Consider the following 12,145-nt stretch of genomic DNA (forward strand, 5'->3'; position numbering starts at 1 on the left):
CTATTGAGTTAATATCTCAAAGCTCAGTTACTCCCAGTATTGAGTCAGCACTTTAATCTAAGAGTAATTAAAATCCAGTTTGAAACCACTTTGGCCAAGTGGTTTCATTTACCATGAAACGTTAGCAGCAGGGCAGTATATATAGTGGACATACCAGTCCACTCAGACTGGAAGGCTGTATTGCTACGTCTCTCCCACCAGCTCGTGAGGTCCTCCATGAAACCTCTAAGGACCCCAAAGAGCACGGCAGTAATCTTGTCCAATGAGATGCCTTGAAGCTGATCTCACTTTCTGTCACCATCTTCCATAGTTGTCTTTCTTTTGGCCGCTTCCTTGGGCCCTTGTAAATGTAAGGACACTCATCCCCAGTCTGACATACAGGAAATGAGTCATTCCTTCCAGATTACACCCTGCGCTCTGTGAGCTCACGTCAGCCTCCACTCATGGAATTTGCCACACTTTGCACATCTGGGGTTTGATTTGTACTTGTCCATGAGACCGCTGGGGCCTCAGAAAGCATGCATTGCTAATCATTCTTTGGTAGTGCCTGCAGGCCACTGTGGGTAAGGCAATGGCTCAAGCCAGGCTTACTGCATGAGCAAGGGACGAGGCTCCCGTACGCTGCTTACCTAGAGACCAAAGCTATCTGGTCTACTCTTCAGAGCACAATTTCCTCCCTACAGCTAGCTGGGAAAACGAAATTGAGCATATATGCTCTGATAACAACTCTAGCTGGGATGCCAAGACTATATCAGCTATAGAAGCCTTTTTCTACCCTGCCATTTGCTCACCCAGACCCAATGGAAGAACCCCTTGGGGAAGGGTGGCAGTGGAGATGAGGAAAGCAGCGTAAAGTGCTCCCCTCACAGAAGTTTCCTTTGCAGTGTAATCGCACTAACAGTGTTAGAGTCAGGATTGGGATTGGGGATGGAGGGCTCTTCTAGTCTTTTGTTCAGAAACTCTTACTGTAAACTTAGGTTCTGGAACTCTGCTCCCCAAAGGGACCTCATCAGTCTGCAGGTATAGGCTCAGAATGCTTAGGACTGCAAGGGTGTTAAATTTAAGACTCTTTAAATTTGGGATTCTTTACACATATACAATGAGAAATCTTGGGTGAACCTGTGTTTTTACTGTGACCCATCACCTGAGATCAGGCATGAAATTTTTCATTTTTGATGTCACCTCAGGACTCAGGAAGTTGCAGAAGTTGGAGCATCTTGAATTTTGGGGTTAGGGATGCTTAATCTGTAATTAAAATTCATCCTTGTTGCATTTGGGTCTGCCTTACAAGAGAGTCCTTCATATATAGGCTTTGCTCAGTTATAGAACAACAAGCTGTTATTGTTTGCAAGTTTATTAGTCAAAGGCTTTGATGGAGATGTACAGAGCGTACAGAGTGATGCGTGTCCTATCCCATTGTGGGGGTGGGGGGGGGTAGAAGAGAAAGGTCTGGGTGGAACTGTAGCTCGCTGGCTGATGGCAACCTTCTGTAAAGCCAGGTACAAGGCAGGATTTCCAGGCACACAGAACAGCCTAGGCCAGTGGTGGCAAATGTGGTACTCACACCACAGGGAATACATGGAGCCCTCTCAGTTGGCACAAAAGCCAAGTTGCCCCAGCAGCTGAGTATCAGATAGCAGTTGTTGTTTCTAAACTAAAACTTCAGTGTTGCACTTTAATTGCTGTGCTGGCACTTTGCAGTACAAAAGTGAGTTTGGGTTGTAGTTTGGGCACTCAGTCTCCAAAAGGTTCACCATCCCAGATCCAGGCAAAGGTGTGTGAACTGGGTGTGTTCTGAAACTCACATGATTCCAGTAGCAGCAGTAACTGAGACTTTCATCTGCCATCAACACAGCTCTAGGAGTTGTCCTGGTGGACCCCATGTCCTCTTCAGTGTGTTACTCCTGCTCACTGTCTTCCAGGGTCTCCATGCTTTAGACCAAGCTTTGAGCAATTGCCCAGCAGCTAGGGGAGCCCTGAGGCTGTTAGCAAAGACCACTGTCATGGAGACTCCCTGGAACTTGCTCCCCACATAGGATCACCCTTGTCCATCACCCCCTCTTTCCTCACCCTCACCATGGTGGCAACTTCAGCTGCCAGCCATACCTTTCTCCAGCCCAGCGTGGTGCATCTTTGCAAAGCATACACAAAGGAGAAGGAAACCCACACTTTCACATGCCTGATTCTGAATCTTTTCAGAGGTGCTGGTTTAAGAGTCCAAATGATTTGGGTGTGTGTGTGTGTGTGTGCATGTGCCTGAGGATGTGTGCTAAGCTGCTGTGACCTTTACCATGCCAGTCTTTCTCCTTTGGGTTTGCCTATTGCTTGTGTCCTCCCATCTCAACATCTGCTGACGCTTCCCTCCTCAGATAAGCCTTGCGAGCTCTACTGCTCACCGCTCGGGAAGGAATCACCGCTGCTGGTGGCTGACAGGGTCCTGGATGGCACCCCCTGCGGACCCTATGAGACAGACCTCTGTGTGCATGGCAGGTGCCAGGTGAGTGCTTTTTCTGATGTCCTTGATCATCTGTGGAAGGAGACTCCTTCTCCCCAATGGGTTTAGGAGAGAGGTGAGGTCTCTGGAAGTGAAGGGTATGAATTTCCTCAAGGAGGCACCTGGTGGTATTGCCTGCTTCCGTCAGCAGGGCCTGACATGCCTCTCGGGTGTCAGCAGTGACAGAACACAGTGCCCACTACAGGCGCCGTGGAACTGGGCAGCTATAAGAGGACAGCAGCAGAGTCATCTCAAATCTTTTTAGATTGCCTTAGACACATAATAAAAAAGAGCAGGTAGGTACTAAAAGACTAGAGGATGAGAAAGTTGTGTTCTGCTTACTTGCAAAAGATTTAGTAGGATTAAGCAAGTGCCTTTATGGGTAGCAAATAGGCCTGGCTTTTCTGGAACATTCTACCTGGTGGAACAGTAGAGTTCCTATACTCCTCTTGATATTGGGTGGCCTGTGACTTGTTAGAGCACTGACAAAGAAAGAAGGGAGGGAGGCAGGAAGAAAATGCATTGGAATAAATCTGCAGAGCCAGCGGCCACCAACAGCCCATGCCTCCCAGCCCGAATGAGGCAGAGGTCACCTGTGCTGCCTGTTTCTCCATCAGAATAAGCACCTTGTGATGTGGTAGCACCTGGAATGTGGCAAGAGACCTTGAGTCTTCAGTGTCTGGTGGGGAAGGACTTAGGTGATGCCCCTTCTACATAGCAGGTGCCATCTCCCGGTGATGCCTGTCACTGTGAGCTTGCAAGAGACTCCCATGGCTGGATCCATCCAGGCTGCTATAACAGAATACCATGGGTTGGCTGGGTTGTGATAAACAGCACAGTCCAATTTCTCATAGTTTTGGAGACTGCAAAGTGCAAGATGAAGGCTCCTTTTCCATAGATGGCGCCTTCCTGTTCTGCTTTCGTGTCGTGGAAGGAGCCAGGGAGCACTCTGAGGCCTCTTGTATAAGGCTCTAATCCTGAAGGTTCAGCCTTCAGACCTAATCATGCATGACCCAAAGGTTCCAGCTCCTGTCACTAACACTGTGGGAATGAGAAATTCAACATGGGAGTTTGGAGGACACAAGTTTTCTGACCAGAGCACCCCAGGAGCCTGTCTTCCGTGGCCACAGACACCCACTCTCTTCTGCTGTGGCTGTATTCCTCCCTGTGGGCATGGAAGGCAACCAAGCACTGTTTGAGACGGCAACTCACAGCTGCCAGGCAGTCAGTGCAGGAAGGAAAATCAGGTCTGTCTGCTGTTTTTCACACGTCCTGGTTTGGCCTCTGTGACCAATGCTTGTGTTAATCTAATCAAGGAGTCCCTCACCTGAGGACCACAGAGGGGACTTCCAGTTTTACTGGAAAAAGAACAGAGTGCTTTTCAGGAGCCATGTAGTTTTTATCGCTTCAGTCTCTCCATGTCTTCCAAAGCTAACAACCACCTGTAATCCTTGGTTTCTGGGAAAACTTAAATATATCTGACAAAATGGGAAGCTCTGGGGTCCTGGAGGAGAGACACCTAAATCCTGGTTTGACGGTGAGTGTGTGGAGGCTCCTGTTGAGCGGCAGGCCCCCTGCTGCAGCAAATCTGCTTTGCTCTCTTTGCTTCCCTGGTGTCTAGCCCTGTGTGCAGGCATCAGTATTTTGGAAAATGAGTGACAGAAGAGAAGATATCTAGGATGGTCTCTGCAGTGTTTTCCCTGAATGGGATATTTCAGGGCAAAATTTGACAAAACCCAGGCTCCTTTGGCACTGCCTGGCTTTGTTATCAAATGTGGGTAAGTGTGGGTGATAAATGCTGGGTGCTCAGCATCTTGGCAAGACAGGCTCCCGGGGAAGGAGGCAGCAATGTGTGCTAAATCTGAACCCTAAAAGCTGCTTCTCAGAGCAAAGAATGTACTGGCCCTTCCCCTGGGGCAGTGTGAACAGAGCGCTTATCATTATTACTGAAATGGGGCATGGCTGACCGTTCTTAGTGAACCTGCTGTTTAAGCCCCACGCGGGATTTGGTTCCTTCCTAAATTGCGCGCTTGCCTGGGCCATCTCGTCTGCTCCTGTGTATTGCAGCCTGGTGACCTACATTCTTTTGCAACTGCTCCCCAAGTCAGAGCTCGTGAGCCTTTTAGGGCAATACCAGCCGAGCCACAACTTGCCCTGTGCCAGCACCTTCTGCGTTGTTCTTGCCAGCAGGGAGGTATTTCTAAGAATACTGTAATTCTCTAGCCAGTGGGGGAGGGTGTTTCTACCAGACATGATTTCAGCTCCTACTGCTGTGTGCCAATGGGCATTTCCATGACCTTGGTTTTGATCCCAGCTTTTTAACTAGGAAGTCTTTCTTGAGCACTGTGACTGAACAACTGTCAGTTCTTTAGTTGATGGAACAAGGTCAAGATACCACTCAAGTCATTTGAGTAGCCTTCAGTCTGGGGACATCTGGCACCCTGGAACCTGATCCTACTTTGCACATGGGTATTATAATCAGTCTGGCTGCCATAACGCTGCAGACTGGGTGGTTCATACATTTTAGTCCTGAGTGTTCTGGGAGCTGGGAGGTCAAGGTCAAGGTGCCAACAAGGCTCTGATGAGGGTCCTCTTCTAGGCTGCCAGCTTCTGACTGTTGTGGTATCCTCAGATGGTGGAAAGAGAGCTCTTTGGCATCTTATAAAGGCACTAATCACCTCCAAAGGCCCCACTGCCAGATACCTTTGAGATTCAGAGTTCAACACACAAATTTGGGAAGAGCACAAAGTTTGTTCAGTCTACTGCTAATGTGGTGGCACTGATGCTGAGACAGGTGCCTCCCATCCCAGATACCACTCCATCTCCGCAGACCACGGCCAGTCTGTCTCCAGTGTCTACATCACTGTCATCACTGTTTGTTGTCACCTGCACTGAACCTGCCACTAACCAAGCAGAGTCAGGCACAGAGAGCAGACAGTGACTTCTTTCTCAGTGCTGTATGGCGGTCTCTCACTCCTCAGGAGCCTCACCTGACCGATGAGGAGACCGTGCTTTGGCCTCCTCTGGATAAGTGCACCTTGGTCCAGGTAGCCCATCTGTCCTGGCAGAAAAGCTGCCCTGCCACTAGGTGGCAGCAGCAACACCTGCAGACCCTTCACAAGGTTGAAACCCTAAGGAACAACTTGCTTTCTGCAGGAAGTTAAAGACCATCTGCCTCTATTCAAATGTTATTCCTTCTTCAGAGAGACCCTGAAGATTAACCTTAGCCAATTCTTAAGTCTCATGAAACCCCAACTGAGCATCCTTATGTAAGATTTTTAAATCAAATACTACAAACACACTATTCCACATTCCATAACTGTCAAATAGAATGTTCTGGATGCCTGTGGTGCTTGTGAATAAGTCGAGGAAAACTGGTTAAAAATAACCAAATTATTAAAAAATTTCAGCGGTATAGTGGGCAGAGAAGCAGGATCTATTCCTGATATAATTAACTACAATGGATAACGGGTAGAAATCATCTGCACTGCGTGTAAGACTGCATCTGTAGAACTGTCACCATGGCGTACTCACAGTAGGCCTTTGCTTTCCCTTCAGCTATAAACTTTTGCTATTTGGGGTAGCAGAAGAACGATGGGAGATTTTAAGAAACATGGTAACTAGTTGGTAGGATGAGAACCTCCTACATGGCACTTTGAGTAGATTCCACTAAGCTGCAAATAGCATGCTGATTCAAACCGTAACATGAAACATGGAAATATCATTTTATTCCATTTTGTGAGAACTGAGTTAAGTTTCATTCCAGTGAGTCACAAATCTCTTAACATGCTGAAATTAAACTTAACAGCACTCATAAAAGTGGGAGGGAACTGAAGGGGAAGAAACACAAACATTGTATATTTTTCAGCAAGTCCCTATAAATCAAGACTGCCATCATTAATGATTCTTGCTCTTGGCCTCCAGAAGCTGAGAAGCCAGGTTAAAAGTCTTTAATATGCAATTTGCTTCCAGAGCTACTGACATACAGGGAGTCACACTGACCTGCAGATTTAACAATTGACAGTGGCCAAGTCCAGATATACCTGAGGTCCGGATATGCTTGAGTTTTCTTTAGTGCTTTATTAGTTTATGTGCACTGGTAGCCATTGATTAGGGTCCTACTTCCTTAAGACCATCATTTGTGTGTACAACCGGAGCTCAGGGACCACCAAAGTAAAACACCTTGTAAGTTTCAGTGTAAACTCACTGGCCTGTAAGTTTCTTCAGTGGCAGAATTGTGTCTGATTATTCTATACTTTTCCCTAAGAGCTAGACCACATTGGAGCCTTTGATTTCATATTGAAAAAAAGAATTTTAAATAATCAGTGGGTACATTGCCTGCAGGGGCTAGAGTGGTTCTGGGATCTGGAGCTCATTTCAGTGGACCATTTTCAGTGTCCAGAATTAATCGGCCTCCCATTTTGTATACAAAGGTAAGCAGAATTACTGGTGGAAATTAGAATTATACAGACGCTGGCCTTAGAATACCTCTGTGTGAAGAAGAGATAACAACATACCAGGTGTTTGATACTTGGGTCCTATTTCAAGCGTTACCTCCTTTGAGGCCTTTGCTACACAGTGATCCTGGAGCTGACTTCTCCAGTGTGTGGTCGTGGGTGCTGAACCTTAATGGACAGCACCCCTGTAAGCCTCCATGGTAAAGACAATATAGCAAAAACCGTTACTCTGGACAAGAGAATTACTCCACCTCTCTTTGGACAACCAATAAACAGAAGTGTCATTGAAGGAAAAAGTAACAGAGCCCAGAGTTGGAACAAATGGAGAATCACAACGATAAAGAAAGCTCAACCTGAGAGTCCTAGACTTGGGATTGGAGGTAGGAAGTGAAGAGTTGGCTGCAGTCTATGAGATGAGCCAAGGGCCACCGACAGCACTGTGGACCCTGCTCGGTCCTTCTTGGCTCTGATCAGGTGGCTGCTGGGAAAAAGAGTAGTGGGTTCCCTTCTACAGTATGAGGCACACTGTTGATGAAAAACTAGGCTGGAGTTCCGGCTTCCATGCTTGGGGTACTTACGGATTTACAGTAGATTCCAGCCTCCCTCCCACTAATCCAGAAAGGAAATGTACATGCCACGCTGTCCACCATCACTTGCAGACCTCCTTTCACTGGTCTTGCTGTTCCACATTCCTCGTATCAGAGAGCAACCAGGGGTCAGCGGCAGCATGAGCAGGAAAGACTAAGAAAATAAACAGGAAAACTGACCCTAGCAGAAAATTGATGCAATTACAGAATTCTGCATAAAGCCATGCTGTTACTCAAGCACATAGGCAAAATAAAGTAATTTTAAGATGCAGAAGAACTCAGAAATTTGATTTTCCATGTATTCATTCTGAAGAAATTACACTTAGTTTAGCAAGGATGAAGTCAAGATGGAGGAAGAGGAGCATTAGAGGGCCTGGTAGAAATTACCAGCAGCCCAATAAATCCTGGCCTGACAGCTGTGCAGCTGGCCCAGATCTGTATTCAGTTAAAACCCAAAGAAGAAGTCAGTGTCTTCCTCCATCCAGCGGGCAGGATCAGGGTAGTAAAGACAGCTGCTGATTTCAAGAACTCGAGTCCTTGTGCTGATAAAGTGCCTGCCTAGCATTCGCCAGCCCTCTCCCGTGTGCTCCTGTCTCCCACGTCCTGGCAGCTCACTGACCACCTGCCGGATTCATTCTGCCCAGCACTCCCAGAGAGGAGATGTGATCTAAAAATACAGTAAGTGTTTAATTGTTTCACAGGTTTATTTTACAGTAAGACACATTGCCTTTAATGTGTCCCTCAAAGTCCTCCTCCTCGCTTCGAACACATTGATCCCCCCTACTTACCACTTTCCAGGGGAGCTCTGGAAGTCCTCTTTCACGAGTGTCTGCAGCTGTGCGTTCCAGGCTGCCTCAGCATCCTAAGTTGATTCCAAATGTCTACTTTTCAAGGTCTTTTTGACTTAGAGGAAGAGCTACTGGTCACACAATGCCAGGTCCAGTGACTAAGGTGGACGAGGACACTCTGATGGTTTTAGAAGTTGCCTTTTCATTGGCTGGCACTCGACACTTGGATTCTTTTTGATCGCACTTCCTAAAGACACTTAGGAAAAAGAGCTTTTAGAACTGCATTGGAACGTGGCAAAAATGAGGGGGTTAGTGTGTTGGAAGCTTGAGGGAGTATTTTGAGGGAGATTAATGGCGATGTCTGTAATAAATTTCTTAAATTTAAACATATATCTCGGTCACCCCCTCCTGAGCAAAAGAAGTGAGGGGGAAACGGACAATATAATCCAGAGCAAATCTCAGGAAGCCTCTGGCAGCAGTGCTAAATTGTGGAGATAAAAGGATTAACCCACTCAGATCCACCAAAGCTTGGTAATGCTGCATTTTCAGTGTGTAGGTAGATGTAAAGGCAGATTGAAAGTGATCTCATATGGGAAAAAACATACATATTCATATACATCCATCTGTATCTATATATGTCGTCTTTTTCATTAGTCAACAGTGCTAATTAAGCTCCTAAGTTAAAAAAAAAAAAAAAAGCTATGCAAGAAGTTGCCCATTCAAGTATGAGAGAGCTGAGTATCTCAGCTTAGAGGAGGAGTAGATGTCTCGGTGTCCAGAAGAAAAGAAGCAGGCATCCCTTTTTGAAAAACAAGGTCTCTAACTCAGTTTTGTCCTGAGCTTATCTCGGTAAGAAGTCATCATGTTTATGCATTTATTGAAGATATACTATGTCTCAGCACCTCAGTAGCCATTGCATGTGGGGAGGGGAGCAGGAAGACCAAGATTAGAAGACACGGTGTGCTGTGTTCTATGTATCTGTTAGGAAGATGATTTATACAGGAGACCCTAACTGCCAAGCACAAACGCACGGTTAAGAGCTGATAAGAGATTGAGTTTAGATGGAGCAGAAAGCACAGAGTAGGATTTGGTTTATTGATGTATCTTTGTGGTACACATTCACATGCCAGACACCGGTACACACTGTGGGACAGCATGGCACGGGCTCGGAGAGGAGTCAGATGACACACAAGACACTGTGTTAGAGCTGGAAGGAGCTTTCCAGACCGTGTGAGATCTTTAGGGTGTGTGGAAGTTGTTTAGTCAGGAAATCCTAACTGAGGCGCAAGGCAAGCCAGGCATGAGGTCAGAGACTCACAGTGATACCGCAGAGCTGTGTCTTAAGAAATAAAAGGCCACTCAGTGGCACAGCAAGGTCCTGAGTTCAATTCCCAGTACCAAAAGAAAAAGAAAAGAAGTCTATGTAGGAAAGATCTAGAGCTGTGAGCACCTGAGAAAGATGGGAAGTCCAAGGGGGCAGGTCCAAGTGACATGCGGAGCCAGGGCCAGGGGCAGCTCTGGTGGTGGTCACCCTGTGGCTGTCCCCAGCCTGGAGAGCATGGCAGTGGAGTTTTGAAATAGAACACATAGTCCCCAGGCTTGGCCCTGAGGTGTTTACTGAACTCTCGGTAGTGAGCAGGTTTTCTAGGCCACTTTGTATGCTTTACCCCAATGATCTTAGACAGAGCAACTTCTTAGCAACAGCTAGCAGGCCCAGATGAGGAACCTGGGCGCTCCATCCCAGCTGGTGTCCCCTGGGTCACAGTGGAGTGGTCTGTCCCAGCGTGGTGTCACAGTTGGCTTCCAGTCACTGTACCAGACACTTCTGTCTTTCATTTTTTTATTAGTGTTTTAAAATGTCACCTAACTCTTTGGTGCCACAAAATCCACTCTGATGCATCAGCTCCTGACCTGGCCTTGGGCCACTAAAACCACCAAGGTTGCCCTTTCTTTACCTGTTCTTGTACCATGAACAAGTGTGATCCTTTTTCAAAAGCTGCCTTTTTAGTGTTCGTAATGACAATTTGTAGATTAACCTCATCGCTTACCATCTCTTAGCCTTTACTGAAATAAATCTAATTGTACCACCTGTGTGGGGCACACAATAGTAATTTTCCATGAATTCTTTCCCAAAGAAATAATAGCATCTAAGGATGAGGGTCTGGGATTCTGAACAGGAAAGCCACTCATCTGACCATCTGAATTGGCAAACACTAGTGTAGTGGTTCTTGTAGGGTAGCCCAGGCCAACACTGTCAGCATCACCTGGGAGTATGTTAGAAATGTGATCTCAAGCCTGCCTGGCCTTACTGGATCAGAAATAGCAGGACAGGATCTAAAGGTGTTTTAACAGCCTTTCAGATGAGTCCAGTGCCCACGCCCGCTGGAGTCTGGCCTCCACGATGGAGCAGGAGATTCTCATTCCACTGTGGATCCTGGGCCTGCCTTTTGCCTCTAGGGAACTGCTGTTCATCCTGTACTGCTCTGGGTCCTGCCCGGCAGGTGGGGGTGGGAGTGAGGCTGTGGCACACAGCCTGTGCCTGCCCTATGGGCTCAGGAAAGAGCTGGGCTGCCCCAGCCTGGGACCCTGTTTTCCTGTGTGTAGCTGGGGCCGTTCTTATTCTGGGAGTGTTTGCCTTGACAGACCAAAAGGAAGAGAAGCACTGAAAGCAATTTAGTCACTAAAGATCTCCTCTTTATCTAATATAAACTTAGGCTACTTTGCGGATTACAGAATTCTAGAGGTGCACACATGCATGAGTGTGCGTATGTGTGTTTTTTAAAGAAAAAAAGCAAGAGTTGTTATTTTCTACTACTCAAGAATGTACAGCACTGCATCCTAGACCCACCGAGGGTGGAGGTTGCCTTTCCTCTGATTCCAGAATCCCCTAGGAGGTTGGAACGTTGTGGACTTTTGCTGATCAGGTCTCTCTAAGTGCAAACTGGGGATCCAGGTCTGGCCCTGCCTGCCCAGTCCCTGGGTATCCCCTCTCACAGGCACTGGTATAGTATCTTCTGTGGTTGTAGACTGCTGGGTGTTCAGCTGAGACCAGGTGACCCACGTGGCCCCAGAGTGAACACTGATGTTATGAAATTGTGGCCACATCAGGTGGCACGTGGGAGCCAGCTCTACTTCTTGCCAGGGCCTCTGCCTTAGCTACCCTAATGTGGAGCCAGGGCTTCAGGACTTCTCTGGGACCCTTTCCTCGAAAGCACACACTAGAAATACACGTTTGAGAGCTGTGCGAGTATAAAGAGAACATATAATCCAGGCTGGCTTCTATTCTTTTTTTTTTTTCCCTCTTCTGAATTTAAAAGAGTTATAGTATTTTCTTGGACCTCTGAAGAAGTGGGGGTTCCAGGCACTATCTTTGCTAGGCCTGATGGAGAATCAGCCCTTCAGGGCATCAGCTTTAAAACCCCCTGACTCTTAAAAATAACGTGACCCTCTGGTTCTCTAGAAAATTGGCTGTGATGGCATCATTGGGTCTGCGGCCAAGGAAGACCGGTGTGGTGTTTGTAATGGCGATGGCAAGACCTGTCGCGTGGTGAAAGGTGACTTCAGCCACTCCCGAGGGACTGGTGAGTACAAAATGCAACACACCCCTCCGTGGCTCAAGAGCTCAGGGTTTCATACATCCTTGCCCTTCGTATTTAAGGCCCAGATGATAATGGGTTGGTGAACTGCCACTTTTTTCATTTCTGAAAGGCAAGGGGGAATGATGTCTATAAGTTGCTTGAAGGGACTACTTCACCTGTGCCAGGAGACAGCTCCTGGGCTGAGCAGCTTGGCCCCAGCGTCCATGAATCAGCAGCCCCT

The 12,145-nt window shown here is 47.2% G+C and overlaps 1 protein-coding gene across 3 annotated transcripts in view; it reads left to right on the forward strand.

Annotated features, from left to right (window-relative positions):
- Adamts17 (ADAM metallopeptidase with thrombospondin type 1 motif 17) overlaps positions 1-12,145 on the forward strand; it is a 327,254-nt gene that overhangs the window by 208,922 nt on the left and 106,187 nt on the right. For all 3 annotated transcript variants that reach the window (XM_063249924.1, XM_063249925.1, XM_063249927.1), the window contains exons 14-15: positions 2,370-2,497; positions 11,787-11,907. In XM_063249924.1, coding sequence (XP_063105994.1) covers positions 2,370-2,497; positions 11,787-11,907 — 249 coding nt within the window. The remainder of the gene's footprint in view (positions 1-2,369; positions 2,498-11,786; positions 11,908-12,145) is intronic.

The sequence above is a fragment of the Cavia porcellus genome, unplaced genomic scaffold, assembly GCF_034190915.1.
Source record: "Cavia porcellus strain 051 isolate PalLab524CR breed Dunkin Hartley unplaced genomic scaffold, mCavPor4.1 scaffold_6, whole genome shotgun sequence".
Classification (NCBI taxonomy): domain Eukaryota; kingdom Metazoa; phylum Chordata; class Mammalia; order Rodentia; family Caviidae; genus Cavia; species Cavia porcellus.